Source organism: Taudactylus pleione, unplaced genomic scaffold (genome assembly GCF_031769625.1).
Source record: "Taudactylus pleione unplaced genomic scaffold, aTauple2 ptg000318l, whole genome shotgun sequence".
NCBI classification, from domain to species: Eukaryota; Metazoa; Chordata; class Amphibia; order Anura; family Myobatrachidae; genus Taudactylus; species Taudactylus pleione.
The window spans coordinates 1,194,652-1,219,298 of NW_028284719.1; the positions used below are offsets into that span (position 1 = coordinate 1,194,652).

The 24,647-nt window shown below is 48.6% G+C and overlaps 1 protein-coding gene across 1 annotated transcript in view; it reads left to right on the forward strand.

Annotated features, from left to right (window-relative positions):
* Positions 1–21,411, forward strand: part of UBE2M (ubiquitin conjugating enzyme E2 M) — a 35,950-nt gene extending 14,539 nt beyond the window's left edge. The window contains exons 3-6 of the mRNA XM_088442955.1: positions 15,331–15,369; positions 17,859–17,962; positions 19,501–19,564; positions 19,761–21,411. Of these exons, the coding sequence (XP_088299081.1) occupies positions 15,331–15,369; positions 17,859–17,962; positions 19,501–19,564; positions 19,761–19,901 (348 nt within the window). The 3' untranslated portion in view covers positions 19,902–21,411. The remainder of the gene's footprint in view (positions 1–15,330; positions 15,370–17,858; positions 17,963–19,500; positions 19,565–19,760) is intronic.
* Positions 21,412–24,647: the final 3,236 nt, after the last annotated feature.

The window sequence follows — 24,647 nt, forward strand, 5'->3', positions numbered from 1 at the left end:
AAGTAGTCTCTCAGGGGTACGCCCTGTCGTTTCGGTGCAGGCCGCCCCACCAATTTTTTTGAACGAGTCCTTCGCTGGACGAGTCCAAAGCTTCGCATCTGTTTCTGGTGCAGAGACCCAATGGGTCTCATCGCCCTATTCTGAATTTAAGGTCTCTGAACAAGTACCTCAGAGTTCCCAGGTTCAGGATGGAAACATTGCGGTCCATCATCCTGGCGATGGAACCAGGGGACTTCATGGTCTCCCTCGATATCCAGGACGCCTATCTCCATGTGCCCGTGGCACCGGCACATCAGCGGTACCTGAGGTTTGCTATCCTAAACCATCACTACCAATTTCGGGCATTGCCTTTCGGTCTTTCCACGGCTCCGAGGGTTTTCACCAAGGTGATGGCAGTCATGGCTGCCCACCTTCGGGGTCAGGGTATACGGCTGCTGCCGTACCTGGACGATCTGCTGCTGCTGGCTAGTTCCCCGGAGGTGCTTCTTCATCATCTACAGCTGACAATTGCTTGTCTTCAAGCACATGGGTGGTTAACAAATTGGAAGAAGTCGTCTCTGATCCCATCTCAACGGATGGTCCATCTGGGAGCACTTCTGGACTCCAGTCAACAAAGGATTTTCTTGACTTTGGAAAAGGTATCCTCCCTACAACTGAGGATACACTGTTGCCTAAGCAGTGGCAGGGTGTCAATACATTCAGCAATGAGTCCTGGGGTCCATGGTGTCGGCATTCGACATGGTGGAGTTCGCCCAGTTCCATTCCAGACCCCTGCAGGGGCAGATTCTTGTGGAATGGAACGGGTTGTGCCGCCTGATCCGATCCCAGATGCTGGTATTGTCCCCGGAAGTGCGCCGGTCCTTGGTGTGGTGGCTGCAGTCAGCTCATCTCAGCCGGGGTCGCCCCTTTTGGATTCCGGACTGGGTTCTGCTCACGACAGATTCCAGTCTTCGGGGTTGAGGGGCAGTGACCGGCTCGTTGGTCGGCGGAGGAGACCGCCTTCCCATAAACATTCTAGAGCTACGAGCAGTGTACCGTGCTCTTCTGGCGTCAGGCACCGTTCTCGGAAGAGCAGTTCAGGTGCGATCAGAAAACGCCACCACGGTGGCATACATAAATCACCAGGGAGGAACTCGCAGTTGAGCTGCGATGTCGGAACTGTCCCGAATCCTGACTTGGGCGGAGTGCCATCTTCCAGCAATATCGGCAGTCTTTCATCCCGGGAGTCCTCAATTGGGAGGCAGACTTCCTCAGCCGTCACGACGTGCATCCCGGGGAATGGTTGCTTCAACCAGAGGTGTTTCAACTTCTCGTGCACAAGTGGGGACTGCCGGAATTGGACCTGATGGCCTCTCGTCACAGTTACAAGTTGCCCATATGCGGCTCAAGGACAAGGGACGCGGGCGCAAGCCTAGTGGATGCGTTGTCAGTGAAATGGTCGTTTCACCTAGCGTATCTGTTTCCTCCAATCTCCCTGCTCCCTCGGGTACTCAGAAAGATCAAACGGGACGAGGGCACGTTTCTGCTGGTGGCTCCAGCGTGCCCAGACGTCCTTGGTACTCCGATCTCAGGGGCCTGTTTGTAGACGCTCCGTACCTTCTGCTTCAACGTCGGGATCTGTTGTTTCAGGGTCCCTGCCTTTACCCGGATCTGGGTCGACTGTCTTTGACGGCGTGGCTCTTGAGACAGCCGTCTTGAGGTCCCGGGGCTTTTCAAGCTCTGTCAACAGTACCATGCTTAGGGCATGTAAACCTGTCTCTGCACGGATTTACCACAGAGTGTGGCACACTTACTTTCAATGGTGCGAGTCTAGAAGCTATGACCCTCAGGTGTTGAGAGTTTCTAGGATCTTGGGATTTCTGCAGTCAGGTCTTGACCTGGGCTTACGGCTTGCTTCCCTAAAAGTTCATGTATTGCCCCTGTCAGTGTGGTTCCAGCGAAGGATTGCCTCACTGCCTGACGTTCACACCTTGTTCCAAGGTGTGCTGAGGATCCAGCCTCCCTTTGTGCCTCCAGTGGCTCCGTGGGACTTGGCAGTGGTTCTTCGGGTCCTGCAGGGACCTCCTTTTGAGCCTCTTGAGTCGGTTGACCTCAAGTGGTTAACACTTAAGACTGTGTTTCTCTTGGCTCTTGCTTCGGCCAGGAGGGTATCCGAGTTGGGGGCACTTTCCTGTAGCCCCCCTTCCTGATTTTTCATCAGGACAGGGCTGTGCTTCGCACCCGTCCTGAGTTTTTGCCTAAAGTGGTTTCTAAGTTCCACATAAATCAGGAACTTGTGGTACCAGCTTTTCAGGCTCCGGGTCTTACGGCTGGCGAGGCTTCGCCGGACGTGGTCCGGGCTCTCAGAATTTAAGTTGAACAGACGGCCTCTGTTAGGAAGTCCGATTCGTTGTTCATCCTCTTTGGTTTCCATAAGAGGGGTTGGCCTGCCAACAAAAAACTTTAGCCCGTGGGCTTTGTTCTGTTATTGGGGAGGCTTATATACAGGAACCTTTGCCTGTTTCAGCCTCGGTTAAGGCTCATTCCACTCGGTCTGTAGGCCCTTCTTGGGCTGCTAGACGTGGTGCCTCCGCTGTTCAGCTGAGTAAGGCGGCCACTTGGTCTTCATTTCAGACATTTTTGAGGTTTTATGCGTTTGACACCTTTGCCTCTCTGGATGCATCCTTCGGGCGCAGGATTCTCCTTTCTGCTCAGGAGCATCCCCGCCCTTAGTTGAACTGCTTTGGGACATCCCCAAGGTCAACCCTGTGGACCCCCTATGGACCCTGAAGGAGAAAACAAGAGCTATGGTAAGAACTTACCTTTGTTATCTCTGTTTCTACGAAGTCCATAGGGTCCACAGGGCGCCCGCCCTGACGCACCTGGCTTCAAATGGGCTGTGGTACTGGTCACCGGTGTTTCCGTCTCCCATTTCTGTGAGTATGGTTTCTTGTGTGTTCCAGTCTTCCTTCTCTCTGTTTAGTCTCCTCCTTCGGCCTAGGGTACTTACCAACTGAGGTGCCTGTGGCTCGGGGGCGGGGTATAGAGGAGGACCCAAGTGCATCCTGGGAGCTAAAGCTTTAACTGTATGGTGCCCGTGGATCCAGATCCAAACTATACCCCAAGGTCAACCCTGTGGACCCTATGGACTTCGTAGAAACAGAGATAACAAAGGTAAGTTCTTACCATATATATATATTTCTACTTCAGGGTCCATAGGGTATCCACAGGATACCTTGGGGTATAGGTGTGACGTCAGTCGCTGGGCACCATAGAGTTAAGCTTTTCAGCCTCCCAGGATGCACTAGGGTCCCCCTCCTATACCCCGCCCCCGAGCCAAGGCACCTCAGTTTAGTTTGGTGCCCGGCCGGCGTCGGGTGCACCTGTCGGAGTGGGGGCTAGAAGAGCCCCTGAAGCTTTCTTCAGTGCAGCTGTGGCTGCACATCTGGATGTACAGCATGGACAGTCAGTCCTGACGTCCATGCTGTCTTCCCTACACCCCCGCCGGTACCAGAACGCCGGTACCGATCCGGGGATGCTGGTGAGCATCTGGGGTCACAGCTAGCGGTGACCCCAGATGTTCCGGACCATGGCCGGATCCAAGGGGGACAAAGGTAAGCAGCGGGGTCCCGCGGTGGGTCCCCGCTGGTCACATGGTCCTAAGTCCCCAGGCAGGGGGTTCCCTGGGGACTGGCTGCAGCGTGGAGCCAGGCGACCAACCTGCGCTTTCCACTACCCCCTGGGACAGCGGACCGCAGCAGAGCGGTAGCGCTGCGGCGTCCCAGGGGTTAAATGCATGCCAGGGGAGCGCGCCTTCCCTGTCTCACAGCCGGCGCCTCCCCCGCTGCACACAGCCCTCTCTGCATGCTGCCGACTGGTCCTGTAGCAGCGCTCCTCCCCCAGGCCAGCCTCCTCTCTGCTCCTCGGCGGCCATCTTCTCCAGAACGCATGGTGAACGCTGCTGGAAGCACTGGACGGAAGCATCGTGGTCTGGGTCCCCCCGCATACCTCTCCTCCGCTGTGGCTCAGGTCTGTGTATGCAGCGCTGTGTCCTACCAGGCCCTGTGTCTGTGTAGTTGAGTAATCAGCGCTGTTAGTGCAGGAATTGTTATTTCTCTGCATTGTATGTGACTGTGCTAGCGCTGCCTGTAACTTTTCTTCTCTAAACTGTCAGCTTTATTACTGTCCCTGTTCTTTCTGCTAAAGCCCTTGCGGTGCGGTGCTGCAGGGTGGTCTCTCGCCTATTTAATATAATTGGTGAGAGAGGTCACATACGTGGTGCCATCATGTCTGAAAGTGATTTTCCCCTCCGGCTACAGTGTACCACGTGCAAAGTACCGTTAGCGGAGGGGGAGGGTAGCGCGGAGGGCCTTTGCCGGCAGTGTTTGTCCATGGCGCGGCCTATTACGGTTACAGCACCGGTACAGGAGCCGCCCTGGGCTTGTTTCGCTCAGGCGTTAACAGCTTTAGTGGGCCAGTTAGCTCCGCAGCCCGCGTTTACTCCGATGGGTTTGTCCCAGCAGTCTATGGTGTCGTCACCCATGCAGGGGTTCCCACGACAATTGGTGGTACCCCACAGTCTCCCTATTTCCCCGCTCCCGGGTTCTCAGGAGCCAGCGTGGGTTAACTCCCTGACGAGTTCTGTACAGCACTTGTCGGATGTGTTGCAAGGGGAGTCTGTGATGCGGCCTCATAAAAGGCCGGTGGCGTCTCTGTCCGCTCCTTATGAGGATGACGAAGGGACGTCTGATGATGGGGAGATTCTGGATCCTTACGATCAGGAACCTCTCCATACTAAGGACGCTGATGCTAAGTCCAAAGTATATATTCCTGGACTTATTCGGGCGGTCCGCACAGCCTTGGTGATTGAGGACGAAGTTCCCCCAGCGGCTAAATCTAAGTATGCCTTTTTCAAAGATGTGAAGGGCGATGCCACAGTCTTTCCTCTTTCGGGTCAGTTGGTGGACCATTTAGAGGAGGCGTGGAAACAACCTGGCAAAAGATACCAGCCGCAGAGACGCCTGGCGGTGGCTTATCCGTTCGCGGATAATTATTTTGCTAAGTGGGAATCCCCTCCACAGGTGGATTCTCACGTGACCCGTCTTGTCCGTAGTGCCATATTGCCGATGCCATCCATGTCCTCCCTTAAGGATGCTACGGACCGCAAGGAAGAAATCTGCCTGAAGTCCGCTTATTCCCTTGCAGGGGGGGGCAGCACGGCCGGCTATGGACATTTGCTGGGTTGCCAGAGCGATGGAGCGCTGGGCGGATTCATTAGAGGCTTCTTTTGAATCCGACTGTCCGGCCGAACAGGCGGAGTTGATTGGCAATCTCCGTGATTCGGCCACCTACATCAACGAGGCGGCTCTAGACATTAGTACTCTGGTGTCTAGAATTTCTTCAGCAGCGGTAGCTGCTCGTCGCACCTTGTGGCTGCGATCCTGGAAGGCGGACGCAGATTCCAAGAAAGGTCTGGAAGCATTGCCGTTTACCGGAGAAGTTCTCTTCGGTCCGGATCTGGATAAGATTGTGGCCACGCTGGCGGCAGCCAAATCTGCTTGTCTCCCGTCGGCCGCTGCTCCTTCTGGTTCTGGACCATCGTCCTTTCGGTCATCTAGGGCCCAGGGCAGACCCAAACCACAGTCGTTTCCTCGACAGGCTGGCCCTAAGAAATCGGTCAAGCCCCGGAAGCAGGCATGGAGTACCAGACGTCCGGCCCCCAAGCCAGATGACAAGCCTGCGGCCTGACGGTCCGGGCCTCCCTTTGGGGGATCCCAGGGTGGGAGGCCGCCTGCTACAGTTCGCCCAGTGTTGGTTGACCACTACGACAGACACTTGGGTTCTGGAGGTGGTTTCCCACGGATACGCCCTCTCCTTCCGGCACAGACCCCCGGCTCGCTTCTTCACCACGGGTCTACCATCAGACCGGAACAAGGCTACGGAGCTGCGGAAGGTATTGCACACTATGCTCCAGGCTGGAGTTATAGTGCCTGTTCCATTCTCCCAGAGGGGCCAGGGTTTCTATTCAAATCTATTTTTGGTACAGAAACCCAATGGGTCATATCGTCCGATTCTCAACCTCAAAGCACTCAACAAGTCTTTGCGGGTCCCGAAGTTTCGGATGGAGACCCTACGGTCCATCATTCTGGCGCTGGAACCTGGGGACTACATGGTGTCATTGGACATACAGGACGCTTACCTGCATGTCCCTATTCTTTTGCGCCATCAACAGTTCCTCAGGTTTGCAATCCGCAGCGACCACTTCCAGTTTCGGGCGTTACCTTTTGGCCTGGCAACAGCACCACGTGTTTTCACCAAGGTGATGGCGGTCATGGCGGCTTTTCTGCGGCTGCAGGGAGTCCGCATGTTGCCGTATTTGGACGACCTGTTATTGGTGGCAGGATCTCCAGAGCTCCTGTTACGCCACTTGGAGCTGACCATTGCACTGCTGCAACGGCACGGCTGGCTAATCAACTGGCAGAAGTCCACTCTAATCCCGTCTCGGAGGATTCTGCATCTTGGAGCCTTATTGGACTCGGGACAGCAAAGGATCTTCGTGACGGAGGACAAGATCTCTGCTTTACAGTCAAGGGTGCGCAGTTGCCTGCACAGCCGCCGGGTGTCCTTACACTCAGCGATGAGGTTACTGGGCTCCATGGTGTCGGTGTTCGACATGGTGGAATACGCCCAGTTTCACTCCAGACCTCTGCAGCACCTGATCCTGTCCAAGTGGAACGGGCTGCCTCAGTCTCTGAAGTCCCAGACGATTGTGCTCACCCCGGAGGTTCGCCTGTCCCTTGCGTGGTGGTTACAGACGACCCACCTCAACAAGGGACGTCCGTTCTGGGTTCCAAATTGGGTCCTGTTGACAACGGACGCCAGTCTTCGGGGCTGGGGAGCAGTTTTGGGTCCACACTTGTTCCAGGGCAGGTGGACGCCGACAGAAGCGGAGCTTCCAATAAATATCTTGGAACTCCGTGCGGTCTTCAATGCTCTCCAGCAGGCACAGCGGTTTCTCCAGGGTTGCCCTGTGCAGGTCCAGTCGGACAACGCTATCACCGTGGCCTACATAAACAGGCAAGGAGGAACTCGCAGTCGGGCGGCTCTCGTAGAGGTCTCTCGGATCCTGGTTTGGGCGGAGCGCAATCTTCCGGCCATATCAGCGGTCTTCATCCCGGGAGTGCTAAATTGGGAGGCGGACTTTCTAAGTCGCCAGGATGTTCATCCGGGGGAATGGTCCCTGCACCCGGACGTTTTTCAACTACTGGTGGACAGGTGGGGTCTTCCAGAAATCGACCTCATGGCGTCCCGGCACAACAACAAGTTGCCGGTGTACGGGTCTCGCACAAGAGACGAAGGGGCGTCTCTGGTGGATGCTCTGTCCGTCCGGTGGACGTTCCGGTTCGCATACCTGTTCCCTCCGGTCTCCCTTCCACGGGTAATCCGGAAATTCAAACAGGAAGGAGGGACGCTCCTGTTGATAGCTCCCGCGTGGCCCAGACGGCACTGGTTCTCAGACCTTCAGGGTCTGTCCGTGGACAGTCCTCTGCGGTTGCCGCTATGACCGGACCTTCTGTCTCAGGGTCCTTGCCTTCACCCGGACCTGACTCGGCTGTCTTTGACGGCGTGGCTGTTGAGACTGCCATGCTGAGGTCCCGGGGGTTTTCCAGCTCTGTGGTGCGTACCATGTTACGAGCTCGGAAACCGTCTTCCGCGAGGATATACCATCGCGTGTGGCATACGTTCTTCCAGTGGTGTCGACCGAGAGGTTATGCACCGCGGGAGTTTCGTCTGTCTCGGATTCTCGCCTTCCTGCAAGCGGGACTAGATCATGGGCTTCGCCTTGCTTCTTTGAAGGTACAGGTTTCGGCCCTATCTATCTGGTTTCACCGTAGGATTGCTTCAATCCCGGATGTGCGCACCTTTATGCAGGGTGTTCTCCGCATTCAGCTGCCCTTTGTTCCACCTGTGGCGCCTTGGGATTTGGCTGTGGTCCTGAGGGCTCTCCAAGGACCGCCGTTTGAACCACTGGGCTCAGTGGATCTTAAATGGCTAACAGCTAAGACTGTTTTCCTTCTGGCCATTGCTTCGGCCAGACGTGTTTCTGAGTTAGGGGCTCTTTCTTGTAGACCCCCTTTCTTGGTTTTTCATGGGAACAGGGCAGTGCTCCGCACTCGGCCCGAGTTTCTTCCCAAAATTGTTTCCCAGTTTCATGTTAACGAGGAAATAGTTGTTCCGGCCTGTAACTCACCGGGTCTTTCTGTGGGTGAGGCCTCATTGGATGTTGTGCGGGCCTTAAGGACTTATGTTGACCGCACTTCTTCGTTTAGGAAGTCGGACGCTTTGTTTGTCCTCTATGGCTTCCGTAAAAAGGGTTGGCCTGCTTCAAAGCAAACTTTGGCAGCCTGGATCCGTATGGCTATTTCTGAAGCTTATCTTCATGAAGGCCTACCGGTCCCTCCTTCTCTGAAGGCTCATTCCACTAGGTCTGTGGGTCCTTCGTGGGCAGCTCGACGTGGTGCCTCGGCAGTTCAGATCTGCAAGGCTGCTACGTGGTCCTCTGTCCATACCTTCGTGAGGTATTACAGGTTTGACACCTTCGCCTCTCAGGATGCTTCCTTCGGGCGGCGGATTCTCCTTTCTGCACAGGAGCGTCCCCACCCTTAAAGGATACTGCTTTGGGACATCTCCAAGGTATCCTGTGGATACCCTATGGACCCTGAAGTAGAAAATATGAGATATGGTAAGAACTTACCCTTGTTATCTCTATTTCTACGAAGTCCATAGGGTTCCACAGGACTCCCGCCCTGTCGCACCTGTGCTGCAGATGGGCTTTGCTCTGGTCACCGGTTTTCCGTCTCCCTCTGGTGAGAATGTGATTCTTGTATGTGTCCAGATCTTTTTTTCTCTCTCTTCCTTCTCCTCCTCCGGCCTATGGCTTGATAACTAACTGAGGTGCCTTGGCTCGGGGGCGGGGTATAGGAGGGGGACCCTAGTGCATCCTGGGAGGCTGAAAAGCTTAACTCTATGGTGCCCAGCGACTGACGTCACACCTATACCCCAAGGTATCCTGTGGAACCCTATGGACTTCGTAGAAATAGAGATAACAAGGGTAAGTTCTTACCATATCTCATATTATACACACACACACGCACACGCACACACATATACATATACAGACATACAGTCAGGTCCATAAATATTGGGACATTGACAGAATTTTCATATTTTGGCCTCAATTCACTACCGCAATGGTTTTGAAATGAAACAAACAAGATGTGCTTTAACTGCAGACTTTCAGATTTAATTTGGGGGTAATTACATCCAAATCAGGTGAACGGTGTAGGAATTACAACAGTTTCAATATGTGCCTCCCACTTTTTAAGGGGCCAAAAGTAATGGGACTATCAACTCAAAAGCTATTTCATGGACAGGTGTGGGCTATTCCCTCAATATTTCATTATCAATTAAGCAGGTAAAAGGTCTGGAGTTGATTCTAGGTGTGACATTTGCATTTGGAATCAGTTTGCTGTCAACTCTCAATATGAGATCCAAAGAGCTGTCACTATCAGTGAAGCAAGTCATCATTAGGCTGAAAAATCAAAACAAACCCATCAGAGAGATGGCAAAAACATTAGGTGTAGCCAAATCAACTGTTTGGAACATTCTTAAAAAGAAAGAACGCACTGGAGAGCTCAGCAACACCAAAAGACATGGCAGACCACTGAAAATAACTGTAGTGGATTACAGAAGAATTATATCCCTGGTGAAGAAAAACCCCTTCACAACAGTTGGCCAAATCAAGAACACTCTCCAGGAGGTAGATGTATATGTGTCAAAGTCAACAATCAAGAGAAGACTTGACTAGAGTGAATATAGAGGGTTCACCACAAGATGTAAACCATTGTTAAGCCACAAAAACAGGAAGACCAGATTACAGTTTGCCAAACAACATCTAAAAAAGCCATTACAGTTCTGGAACAACATCCTATGGACAGATGAGACAAAGATCAACTTGTACCAGAGTGATGGGAAGAGAAGGAAAGCAACTGCTCATGATCCAAAACATACCACCTCATCAGTGAAGCGTGGTGGTAGTGTCGTGGCGTGGGCATGTATGGCTGCCAATGGAACTGGTTCCCTTGTATTTATTGATGATGTGACTGCTGACAAAAGCAGCAGAATGAATTCTGAAGTGTTTCGGGCAATATTATATGCTCATATTCAGTCAAATGCTTCAGAACTCATTGGACAGCGCTTCACAATGCAGATGGACAATGACCCGAAGCATACTGCAAAAGCAACCAAAGAGTTTTTTTAAGGCTAAAAAGTGGAATGTTATGCAATGGCCAAGTCAATCCCCTGACCTGAATCCGATTGAGCATGCATTTCACTTGATGAAGACAAAACTGAAGGGGAAATGCCCCAAGAACAAGCAGGAACTGAAGACATTTGCAGTAGAGGCCTGGCAGAGCATCACCAGGGATGAAACCCAGCGTCTGGTGATGTCTATGAGTTCCAGACCTCAGGCTGTAATTGCCTGCAAAGGATTTGCAACAAAGTATTAAAAAGTGAAAGTTAGATTTAGGATTGTTTAGTTTGTCCCATTACTTTTGGTCCCTTAAAAAGTGGGAGGCACATATAGAAACCGTTGTAATTCCTACACCGTTCACCTGATTTGGATGTAATTACCCTCAAATTAAATCTGAAAGTCTGCAGTTAAAGCACATCTTGTTTGATTCATTTCAAAGCCATTGTGGTGGTGAATAGAGGCCAAAATATGAAAATTCTGTCAATGTCCCAATATTTGTGGACCTGACTGTATGTGTGTATCTGTGTGTGTATGTATTATATATATATATATATATATATAAATATATATATATGTGTGTATATATATATATAAATATATATGTGTGTGTGTGTATGTATATATATATATGTATGTATATATATATATATATATATATATATATATATATAACAAACAAATAGATATGGGCGGCACTCTCAGTATACTGGAGAAAAATAAGAGGATTCCCAGCCTCTTGCTCGTTCAACGTTTCAAATTTACTTCAAATTTTTCGTCAGGAATATATATATATATATATATATATATATATATATATATATATATATATATTCCCACAACAGAGTGTATATATACTCCTATATGGTGTGTCTTGCCCCCACAACACACCGTATATAGCTTCCCTCTAGGCTATTTTAGCGGGGCGCCGCGCCCTGCCTGATTTAAAAAAAAAAAAAAAAAAAAAAAGGCAGAATGTGCCCTGCCCTATTGGCAGTGCCCCACTAAAACATCATGCTGCATGTGCACGGTAACTATTCACATAGAGGGGAGAGCTTGGGGCATCCCAGCATGTCCATAACTGATGAGAAGTGGGCGTGTCTTAGACATGACTACTTTTCTCATGACTAAGCCCCCCTTTTCGAGCACACGCATACCTTCGCGTGCCACTAAGTATGTATGTTCTATATGTATGCTGTATTTGTGTGTACCTTCTCCCCCACATCACTGTATATACTATATATGTGACTCGTACCTTGTCCACAACTTGTATACTCTGTACATACTATATATCTGATGTGTACCTTGTCCCTCGCTTGTACACACTGAATATACTATGTATCTGATATACCTTGTCCCCCACTTGTACATGCTGTATATACACTATATGGACAAAAGTATTTGGACGCCTGAACATTAGACCAACAGGGACTGTAATGACATTGTATTCAAATACGTATACTTTATTATGGAGTTTGCAGCTATAACAGCAAGGCTTTCCAGAAGATTTTGGGGTGTTTCTGTGGGAATTTGTGCCCATTCATTCTGTAGAGCATTTATGAGGCCAGGGACTGATGTTGGACGAGAAGGCCATTCCAGTTCATCCCAAAGGTGCTCGATGGGGTTGAGGTCAGGGCTCTGTGTGGGCCAGTCAAGTTCTTCCACACCGAACTCCTCAACCATGTCTTTATAGTCCTTGCTTTGTGCACTGGGGCACAGTCATGTTGGAATAGAAAAGGGCCTTCCCCAAACTGTTGCCACAAATTTGGAAGCATAGTATTGTCCAAAATGTCTTCGTATGCTGAAGCATTAAGATTGCCATTCACTGGAGATAAGGGACTTAGGGGCTGATTCAGAGCCGGACCCTCTTTCAGAGCGCTTTCTCTGAATCAGGTTTTTTTTTTTTTTTTTTTTTATGGAGCCGGCCTCCAGGCCGCTCGCTAAGCTGTGGGTGACCACCCACAGCTTTTGCGAGCGGCCAGGTGATGGTTGCGACGAGACCCTTGTGGTAGGGTGTCGTTCCCGCAAGCCCCAGTGGACTTCCTGTTCTAATAGAGCAGGAAGTTCACCTACTGACATCACTTGTGATATCAGTAGGGCCGCCCACAAACGGAAGGCGTTCCCTCGGGAATGCCTCCGTTTGTCCAGCCAACCCCCCTGCCCGCCTCCAAAACGGGGCGAGCTGTCAATCACAATCGACAGCCTCCCCGTTTTGGTGCGAGACCCGTAGCGACGGAGCGCCTGTCGCTGGCCGGGTCTCACGCATGCGAACGCCAGAGGTGGCGCATGCGCAGGGGGTAAACATCGACCCGCTTGCGAGCGGGTCTGAATCAGCCCCTTAGTCCAAACCCTAAAAAACTGCCCCGTACCATTATCCCTCCTCCACCAAACTTCATAGTTGGCACAATGCAGTCAGGCAGGTAATGTTCTCCCGGCATCCGCCAAACCCAGACTTTCTGACTGCCAAACAGAGAAGTGTGATTCGTCACTCGACAGACCACTTTTCCACTGCTCCACAGTCCCAGTGTCTGTGTGCTTTACACCACTCCATCCGACGCTTGGCATTGGACCTGGTGATGTGAGGCTTGCATGCAGCTGCTCGGCCATGGAACCCATTCCATTAAGCTCCCACCGCACAGTTTTTGTGCTTACATTAATGCCAGTGGAATTTTGGAACTCTTCAGCTAAGGAATCAGCAGAGCGTTGGTGACTAATGCCACTATGTAGGTCATTGGTACAGCCTCAACTAGAATACTGTTTTCAGTTCTGGAGGCCACATCTCCAGAAGGATATAAATACATTAGAGACGGTACAAAGAATGGCAACTAAAATGGTGCAAGGTCTACATCACAAATCTTCCTAGGAAAGACCAAAAGCTGCGTATCCACTAGCAGATTGAAACGATTACGCCATTGTAATCATGCAGTCGTTCAGTCTGCGCTGCGCCTACACTGAACGAGCAGTCGAACACGGCCAATCTGTCATTATTGGCAGATTGACCAGCATGTTCGGGCGATGATAGAAGTAAAAAACAACCAGCGGGAGCGCGCATCGCTGGTAGTTTTCGACATTATACTGCCCGATTTGTGACCGATTAACAAGTGATTGAACGGTAACTATGTCGTAATGGCTCTGTTTAATCGGGTAGTGGATACCCGCCTTAAGACAACTCAATATGTATAGTCTGGAGCAGAGAAGGGACAGGATCGACATGATAGAAACTTATGATATATATGAAAGTTTCTAACAAGGTGCAGGAGGGAGACATTCTTCAAAAGAAGAGAAGTACTAAAACACGAGGACATGCACTGACACTGGGGGGAGGTAGATTCAAAGGATATTTGAGGAAAAATTACATCACAGAAAGGGTAGTAGATAAGTGGAATAGCCTCCCATCAAAGGTGGTAGAGGCTAAGAGAGTAGAACAATGTAAACACGCTTGGGATAGGCATAAGAATATCCTTACAAAGAACTGAGGGTCACATGGAAACCAAAAGATAAAAAGGGCAAACTAGATGGTTCTTATCTGCCGTCAAATTCTGTGTTTCTATGACTTTTACGCACCATGCGCCTTAGCAGTCGTTGACCCCGCTCTGTGATTTTACGTAGTCTCCCACTTTGTGGCTGAGTTGCTGCTGTTCCTAGACGCTTCCACTTTCTAATAATATCACTTCCAGGTGACCGTGGAATATCCAGCAGGGATGACATTTCACAAACCGTCTTATTGAAAGGTGGCCTCCTATTGCAGTGCCACGCCTCCTATTGCAGTGCCACGCCTCCTATTGCAGTGCCACGCCTGAAGTCACTGAGCTCTTCAGAACGACCCATTTTGTATCACAAATGTTTGCGAATGGAGACTGCATGGCTAGGTGCTGGATTTTATACACCTGTGACAACGGGTTTTATTTAAACAGCTCAATTCAATAAATTACCGGTGTGGTCAAATACTTTTGTCCATATAGTTTATATGATGTGTACTTTGTCCCCCACTTGTATACGCTGTGCATACTATATATATGACGTACGCCATCGCTGTATATACTGTATATCTGACGTGTAACTTGTCCCCGACTTGTACATGCTGTATATACTGTATGTGACGTGTACTTTGTCCCCGACTTGTACACGCTGTATATACTGTATGTGACGTGTACTTTGTCCCCGAATTGTACACGCTGTATATACTATATATGTAACTTGTCCCCCACTTGTACACGCTGTATATAGTATGTGACGTGTAACTTGTCCCCGACTTGTACATGCTGTATATACTGTATGTGACGTGTACCTTGTCCCCGACTTGTACACGCTGTATATACTGTGTGACGTGTAACTTGTCCCCGACTTGTACATGCTGTATATACCATATATGTGATGTTTACCTTGACCCGAGGCACATTTATAGTATGTAATGGGATTTTGTAATACTGATTAAAACCTTACATGGCTGTAATTCAGGCAGCGCTGCAGGGCGTCAGGCCCCTGTGCCATACTGTACAAGTATCAGACAGCGAGATCCTACAGATTGTAGCCAGAACTGGGAGCAGTCTGAGCATCGGTGCACAAACCCATCACACCCATTCCTGTCATGGTCTGGCCCACAAGCTGCTCTCTCTCTATCAGCACTGTAGTCTGCTGCTCAATCCTCCTGCTCATCACATACTGAGCTGCTAGCGTTAAGCATGAATGGGAGATTTCAGGTTAAATAGGTAAATTAACTATAAGCAATGTTCTGGGACATATAACAAAGATGGCAAAAGGCTAATTCAGAGCACATCTCAGGATCCATCAAGCCTAAACTATACAACTGCTGGTGCCTATTCTATTGTAGCCTTGTTGAGGGTAAGGGGTGCACATATTCCCTGGCTTCTGAACGCGTCCTTCATGCGTATTAGGTCAGCAATACTCACGGTGACTGGTACATGTTAATTAGGATTGAGGTATGCTAACGTCTCACCGGCACCCTTCTGCCATAGTCTGGATGGAACCCGTCATATTACTGTGCATGCTTGTAACTCGCATATTTGTTTTCTATGTTAAAGGGCTTTTACAAGGGTGGAAAATTTGTCTTCAGCTTTAAGGTGAGTTCCCCAACGTTTCATGTTATACGTACATTACATATACTGTGCTGGTTTGTGATGATCACTTATATTGGTTATTATATGACCTATAATGGTATATGCTTGTGTCTTCTAATGCTTCTAATTTGCCTTTTCCCTGCACAAGAAACATGTTTAACCTTTTAATCCTTCAATGTATTTTTCTACCTTCTGATGAATTTAATTTAGTGACTTTTGTTTGCCGTCATGCAGCTATTTACTCGATACATTACATGGTCCTTCTGGCTGTCCTCTGTGCTTCCCAGCCATGTTTCCGATCATCACTCTGGTATGAGACACCAAGCCGATGCTCCTGGTGCTGTTATATACAATGCAGAGATAAGGGGTGGTAGAACTGAGTAGGGTTCACTCAAGGATTTTTGGGGGCAAGGTGCTGATCACTTGGGAAAGCACATTTTAAAATTTAAAGGGCACAGCTGTGCATCAGTAAGTGGTATTGTGTTATCCTAACACATTGTACTTTGAGTCCCTGCATATTTAAACTTTTTTTTGTATTACTCATTTGTTACAATAGCATGCCTCATTATTTTAATGGAAGATTTATATTTAATGATGACAAAATTTGATCCCAATAAGCAGAATTATTTTCTATTCCTGATGTTCAAAGAAGCTATCCGTGGGGTCGTCCCTGCACATTGCTGTGCAATTAAGTGAATGCTACCAGATCTCTCTTTAAAGATTCAGCTGTCAGTTGTACCTGCATAAGTAGCCCTAAGACAGTGGGAGGTGTCAGGTAGATGCCCGACCCCAGATTGGTTTGCACCGTTACGGCTCCTGGCCCTGGAGGAGGGGTGATATCGTTGGGGGCTGGGGCGGAGAAGGGACTCTGATGTCCTGATGCTGGAGAAGCTTGTAGTTGCCTTGCGAGCCCACTTGTGAAAATAACTTGTGTCATCTGACAAGAGGGAACACGTCATCAGCACAGAGGAGCATTTGCCGAAGTCCACCTACCAGAGGGAATCCTAGAAGGGAGGGTTTACTCCAGGAGAACTATGACGTGCCATGTTAGACAACGGTACACTGTCCGCTCCGCCTGTCTACTGTCAGGGGAGGAGTTATGTTTATTAGCCTCACATCGAGGACACAGTATGTGCCTGCATCTCCAAAGTATACTGGCACACTTCTCACACAGCGCTCTGGAAAAGGGCAGGACGCATTTGTAAACTTTCAAAAACGGTCACGATCCTGCGCCCTGCTAAAACAAACTAATAGGAACACTACTGGGGGAGTGGGAGGAAACATTTTCCCAATCTCTCTAAGCTGGAACTGCAGACTTGGGCTAGTGGAGGCTATCAACCCCCAAAACTTTGCTGCCATGCTTGTGTGCTCTTGATGTTGGGAGTTCTGCTGCCATGAGTGGGTTCTGTATGACCTTTCTTCTGTGACATTAATTATTTGCATGATTATGTGCAAATATGCAAACTGCGTAACAATTGCGCATAATGTACCAAGCAGTATTATTAAACGAAGATGGAGGTTACTTTTAAAAGTTACAATTTTGGGTTACCCAGGATCAAATAGTGTTGGTGGTCTGGAAACCCCGTCTGTGGCTCCCTTATATGGAAAGCAGTACTCTAGTGAAATGCAGAACATATTCTGATGAATTTAATTCATCAGAATATGTTCACATATTCAGTTTGATTGCAGTCACCTGCTAACTTTTTTTTTAATTTCCAATGTACATATGTGGTAATATCACTGTGTGTGGTCAGTAATATATTTCATGATTTGCTGAAGTACCCAGCGTTGCCCGGGTGTAAATCTTCCAGTTATTAAGTTTTATTATGTAATATAGACCAAACCCATCAGTGGAAGGTTCAGAACAGGCTCCCTGGGTCAAAGTTCTGCCCAGCATCCCCGGGTCAAAGTTCGGCCCAGCATACACCAATGGGAGGTCCAACCGGGACATCAACCACCTATTATGTCTTCTGGGATCCAAAGTTACCTTTTTGTGGAGTTTTCATCCCAATCCATCCAGTGGAAGGCTCAGAACAGGCTCCCCGGGTCAAAGTTCTGCCCAGTGTACCCCAACGGAAGGTCCGACCGGGATGCTAACCCCCCCTAAAACCTGGCCAGGATCCAATTGGACAATCTTGCGTTGGTTTCATTCTAATTAGTGCAGAGGTGTCCAAGTGCATAACCGGACAGACAGGCAAACAACAATGAATTTTATATATAAGATTTAGTAAGATTATAATTATGTAGAAATGAGATTGCTAACACTCTATTCAGCGGTCAGTATGTGTACCTAAAATCTCACCGCTTAGAGAGAAGCTGACAGGGAGTGTTCTGCCCCTGGCGTATTCCTTCATTCATACTGTATATCTGCCCATTGCTGCATCCCGTAGGTAAGTAGCATGGGCATCCTCTGAGTCTGTGGTCGATACTACAATAACATCACAAAATGGCCGCTCACACTGAAGTAACATTCACACTGTGTTTTTCTACAGGTGGGACAAGGCTACCCTCACGATCCGCCAAAAGTAAAGTGTGAGACAATGGTATATCATCCAAATATAGACCTAGAGGGTAATGTCTGCCTAAATATTTTACGGTATGTATACTATCCAGAATTTGGTCCAGCCCTTTTTATTTTGTCATTCTTCAGAGGTTAGATTGAAACTTGTATGGAGTCCATAGCTACACATCCTGGGCAGCTATAGCTTATCCCTAATACCTGAAATTGGACGATCAGGAATATATGATTATCCCACTGGCTGACCGGTATGTAGTCAGTTTGTCGACATTCAGAATATCTACACCAGATTTTAGGATTAGGGTTAGGCCGCTGTTAGGCTCAGAGTAAAGCCGCACATCCACCAGGCAATGGCGGCAGGACAGTACGATTACAACATTGTAATCGTACCGTCGTTGCTGTTCCTACACTGAACGTTTGACCATTCAGTGTAGGCACATCAATCATCTCTGAACATGGGCAATCTGTCGTTGTCGGCAGATTGACCGGCATGTTCAGTAGATAATTGATGTCGGAAATGACCAGCGGGAGTGCACATCGCTGGTCGTTTCCGAAATAATAGTGCGCGATTACTGAGAGATTGCACGATTACGATGTCGTAATCGTGCAATCAGTCAGTAACATTGCGTAGTGGATACGCGGCTTTAGAGTGAATGGGAAATCTGTCTCTTAAAAAAAAAAAAATTCCTGTTGTATAGTAGATTTTTTAAAATGTAAGAAACCAGTGCTAGCTTCCATGTATGACTACAAGCCTCCCCGCCTACTGCCGTGTCTCCTAGGTTGCCAATGTGGGTCAGATCACAACGGCTTCTGCTTGGAGTAGGTGGTTGTTTGAGAGTATAGAAACCAAGAGCTCTTTATCTGCAGTGTTGTAAAATGAGCTCATCTGAAGAAAAAGAAAAGAAAACCACTTAAATCATATAAACACTGTTAAAACACTTATACTGTATATAATTAGCACTATGTAAGTATGGTATACCTATACTTCATAATGGGTTGGGTGCGGGATGTCGGCGCTTGAGATCCCAACGGTCAAAAATCCTGACTCTGGCATCCCGACAGGGTTAGGATACCGACAGCTGTCGGTAGGTATCCTAACCCTTCTCCTACCTTTTTAGATATAGTATGGCAAAGGAACATTTCCCAGTCACGTCATATGCTACACAGAATAAGCGTATGATTGCTTTAGAACCCTGCGGTTCGATGGCCTGAATGTCACTAAGACTGTACAGGCTGAGAACATTCAGTAGACCTTCTAATATGATCGGTATCTATACTTGTCACCTGCTGTAAGTATTCCTGTATGATACTTCTTGGAGCTTGTTTGTAGACAGTCTTCGCTCAGTATAGCAGGGTATGGTAGCAAGTTGCTGCCGACGTTGGTTTCTTGGAGTTCCTGTCCTCCTAGCAGTTAGGTGGTTGTCCCATGGTGCACCCAGTGGTAGGGTTGCTGTGTGAAGGAGAGGGTGTTGGGAGTATTGAGGTGGTCCGATCTATTTCTTGTCAGTCGTTGGCTATAGACTTGTATATTAATGCTACACAGCCTAGATTTGTATATTTTTTTATAAGATTGTTGCAGAAAGTACCTCTGAAATAGCTCTGTCGTTCTTCCGCAGGGAGGACTGGAAGCCTGTACTCACAATAAACTCTGTAATCTATGGTCTGCAGTATCTTTTCTTGGTGAGTATGGGATGTGACTTGATATTACAGATCTATGATCAAAATGTAGCTTTTCTTCTATGTTGTGTAGAACTAAATATAATAGAACATCGTCATGGATTTTATTATTAGTGGTGGGAATAAAGCACTTCACACCTTCCCTATTATAAAGTAGTGCTATCGGCGGCGCGCTGACAAACTCTCTTCTCTGTACTAGGAGCCAAACCCGGAAGACCCGTTAAATAAAGAAGCCGCTGAAGTTCTCCAGAACAACAGACGCCTGTTTGAACAGAATGTGCAGCGGTCCATGCGGGGTGGTTACATAGGATCCACCTACTTTGAACGCTGCCTGAAATAGAACTACGCAGCTTTGAGTGCAAAACCCGCCATCCAACCCACCCACCTTTCTACCCTCATCCTTCCATGTTCCCCTCTTGTTACTCATTTATTGCGTCTTCATCCAACTGACCCCCCCCCCCTCCTTACATCCACCCGCACAAAATCTGAGCTGAGCTCACCATTGCGGGATGACCTATGCAAGGTCCTGCATCTCCCGGTCCGGCTGCTATCCCTTTGTATTGGGAGGGGGAGCTCTGTGTGCACATGTAACCGTACTTGTCGTTCCACCACCTGGCTCGTCAGTACCTCACCTTTTTTCTAATGGAGCATCCATTTATCCTTTTAGGTTAATAAATATTTCACATCCTTTGTTTTCCCACTTTTTGAATTTTTTTTTTTTATGCTTAATGATTTATGAACTGATATAGTGTGTACATTAATTTTTTTTCTTTTTTTTTTTTTTAATAATTTAAACCAACACACCATAAATAATTTCTGAATTTTTGGTGGCCTTAAAGGTTTTTTTTTTTATTTACTTTTTTTTTTTTTGTTTCAAAATTATTATTATTTTTTTTTTATCATTTGATTTCCATAATACCTTGTTGCTCAATTACACGGTCATTTTATTAAAAGACAAAAATAACACATTTAGTACCGTTTAACGAATGTTTTTTTTTTTTGCTTGTGTTAGTGTCTATTTCCGTGGTGATTAACTTTTTATTTCTAGTTATGTGATTTGAACTGGTGCACACATTTTTGGTTCTCTCTTGGGGAATCTTTTAAGTTGTGCTCTATTGCCGGGGAAAATTTACAGACTTCAAAACTACGTATAGACCCCAAAACTGTTTACCGGAGGCTCTCTTAAAGGGCAGTCAAATGACATGAACTTCCGCAAGCTCAGCTGAGTCGCAAATCTTTAATGGGATAGAGAGAGGTACAGTGTGAATTGGACTGTCCATCGTATGTCCCCTGTGTATTTACGTGTCATTACTCCACATAGCACCTCCCCTCCCCCCCTCCTTTTGTGTGGGATCAAGGCTTTTTTAAGTGCACGTATTTATTAATGAATGGCTTCGTCTGGTTTAATACACAAAGCTGCAACGGCAGCTAATGTGCTGGACAAATAACAGGCTCTTCAAACCTGACTTGCATTTCAACGTTCCATGGGAGGATGCTTACGGTGGTCCTGGGTGGCGATGGGCTCTGTACTCATCGGGGGTTAAAAGGACCCGATCAGTTTAAACAGGTTTTTAAGGCCAATACCACGCGGGCCCTTCTTTGTGACAGCCATGTTGCCCTTTGCCCTGATAATGTACTATTGCGTGCTGGGGGCAGAGGCAACTTTTCAGTTTCGGAAACCTCATTCACAAAACGTGGTACCTTTTTTTTTGTTCATGTAAGATGACGATTACTGTGCAGTAATGGAGACCTAGGTCTTGTGAATGAGACTGTTTAGAGTCCACTTATTGACGTGTATGGTTTTAAATAATAAAACGAAAAGACAAAAAATAAATAAAATTTAAACCTGATCCTGTGGCCTCTGGTATTTTGATGTGTTGTCCGTGGTTCATGTCCGACTCTCCGCCTGGGCTGGAGGAGACGGTGGTTGCAGTGATATTGGGAGCTGGCTGGAGTGTAAGTGGGGGGAGAACTTTGTACAGTCAGTGCCCTGGTTCTGTGTGCCGTGGTCTCACTCCACAACACTGGATAATGTGCTAATTGCATTATGGGCAGATAGTGAGGACCACTGATATGTAGTATATGATACAGCAGTATATACAAACTGTAGTCAGTACAGATACATTAATTTGGCTGCGATTTGATGTGACCCCACTCATACCGGTCGGGCCGGGACCCCTGAATCCTGAGGCACATAAACACACACAGGGTAATAATTGCCGCCTTACTATATTTTCCCATTTTGCATGAACTTATTGTTATACTAGATTTAAGGCCGCTCACAAGGGTATGTGGCTATTTGGCTGATTTTGCAGTGTGTGCACCCAGTTTTTAGAAAACTTGTTTCCTTTTTAGAATCGTCTTTCTTCCTGTAGTGTTTTGCCCTGACGTTTTAAAATAGACCATTGGAACACCTGACTTTTTTTTTTTTGCTACTTTTTGAATCGATAATAAGATGGTCAGGGGTGAGTTGTTGTTTTTAATTTTTTTTTAATTTTGTTTAACAATTCATTGATAAAAATGTTGACCTGGTTAGCAAGATGTGCAGGGAGATCATCTAACAAATACCCAATACTATGTACCAAGAGATCGTAAACTCCGTGCCTAGGGACATGCAGTCCTGGCATATGGATCAAGCAGAACAACAATTTCTTAAAACCCACAACAAAATGGCTGAGTAAAAGAAAATTGTTTTGAAATAAGAGTGTAAGCAATTACCCCAATCGGATTGTTGTGAGCCTGTCATACAAGACAATACAGAAGATCAATGACTTACTCTATGGGGTAGAGTTAGTATAGTGCCGGTTGTTAGAAGTGGAGATATTTCTCATAGCAACCAATCAGAATTTAGCTATTATCTTCTATAAGGTGCTAGATAAATGTTAAGTAGAATCTAATTGGTATGGTCAACATATCCACTTCTAGAAACCTGCACTTTAGTAAATATACCCCTTAAGGGGGTAAGTCTTTTAAAGGCGAATGAGCTAAATACCTTCCCAGCCAGATTGTAGGATTGATCATGAAACCTGAGACTATTATTGCTGCGGGGGTTGCTTAATATAAAAATCCCAATTTCTACTTCAGGGTCCATAGGGGTCCACAGGGTGACCTTGGGGTATTGCTGGATCCTCGGGCACCACGGAGTTAAAGCTTTCAGCTGCTCCCAGGATGCACTTGGGTCCAACCTCCCCTATACCCCGCCCCCGAGCCACAGGCACCTCAGTTTAGATGGTGCCCGGCCGGAGTCGGGTCACCCTGCGGGGTGGGCTGCTGGAGCAGCCCCCTAAAGCTTTTAATTTTTTTTTCTACTTCAGGGTCCATAGGGTATCCACAGGATACCTTTGGGTATAGGTGTGACGTCAGTCGCAGGGCACCAAAGAGTTAAGCTTTCAGCCTCCCAGGATGCACTAGGTCCCCCTCCTATACCCCGCCCCCGGGCCAAGGCACCTCAGTTTAGTTTGGTGCCCGGCCGGAGTCGGGTGCACCTGTTGGAGTGGGGGCTAGAAGAGCCCCTGAAGCTTTTTCTTCATGCAGCTGTCGCTGCACATCTGGATGAACAGCATGGACAGTCAGTCCTGACGTCCATGCTGTCTTCCCTACACCCCGCCGGTACCAGAACACCGGTACTGATCCGGGGATGCTGGTGGGCGTCTGAGGTCACAGCTAGCGGTGACCCCAGATGCTCCGGACCATGGCCGGATTCAAGGGGGACAGAGGTAAGCAGCGGGGTCCCGCGGTGGGTCCCCGCTGATCACATGGTCCTAAGTCCCCAGGCAGGGGGCTCCCTGGGGACTGGCTGCAGCGTGGAGCCAGGCGACCAACCTGCGCTTCCACTTCCCCCTGGGACAGCGGACCGCAGCAGAGCGGTAGCGCTGCGGCGTCCCAGGGGTTAAATGCATGCCAGGGGAGCGCGCCTTCCCTGTCTCACAGCCGGCGCCTCCCCCGCTGCACACAGCCCTCTCTGCATGCTGCCGACTGGTCCTGTGTCAGCGCTCCTCCCCCAGGCCAGCCTCCTCTCTGCTCCTCGGCGGCCATCTTCTCCAGAACGCATGGTGAACGCTGCTGGAAGCGCTGGACGGAAGCATCGTGGTCTGGGTCCCCCCGCATACCTCTCCTCCGCTGTGGCTCAGGTCTGTGTATGCAGCGCTGTGTCCTACCAGGCCCTGTGTCTGTGTAGTTGAGTAATCAGCGCTGTTAGTGCAGGAATTGTTATTTCTCTGCATTGTATGTGACTGCTAGCGCTGCTGCCTGTAACTTTTCTTCTCTAAACTGTCAGCTTTATTACTGTCCCTGTTCTTCTGCTAAAGCCCTTGCGGTGCGGTGCTGCAGGGTGGTCTCTCGCCTATTTAATACTTAATTGGTGAGAGAGGTCACATACGTGGTGCCATCATGTCTGAAAGTGATTTTCCCCTCCGGCTACAGTGTACCACGTGCAAAGTACCGTTAGCGGAGGGGGAGGGTAGCGCGGAGGGCCTTTGCCGGCAGTGTTTGTCCATGGCGCGGCCTATTACGGTTACAGCACCGGTACAGGAGCCGCCCTGGGCTTGTTTCGCTCAGGCGTTAACAGCTTTAGTGGGCCAGTTAGCTCCGCAGCCCGCGTTTACTCCGAGGGGTTTGTCCCAGCAGTCTGTGGTGTCGTCACCCATGCAGGGGTTCCCACGACAATTGGTGGTACCCCACAGTCTCCCTATTTCCCCGCTCCCGGGTTCTCAGGAGCCAGCGTGGGTTAACTCCCTGACGAGTTCTGTACAGCACTTGTCGGATGTGTTGCAAGGGGAGTCTGTGATGCGGCCTCATAAAAGGCCGGTGGCGTCTCTGTCCGCTCCTTATGAGGATGACGAAGGGACGTCTGATGATGGGGAGATTCTGGATCCTTACGATCAGGAACCTCTCCATACTAAGGACGCTGATGCTAAGTCCAAAGTATATATTCCTGGACTTATTCGGGCAGTCCGCACAGCCTTGGTGATTGAGGACGAAGTTCCCCCAGCGGCTAAATCTAAGTATGCCTTTTTCAAAGATGTGAAGGGCGATGCCACAGTCTTTCCTCTTTCGGGTCAGTTGGTGGACCATTTAGAGGAGGCGT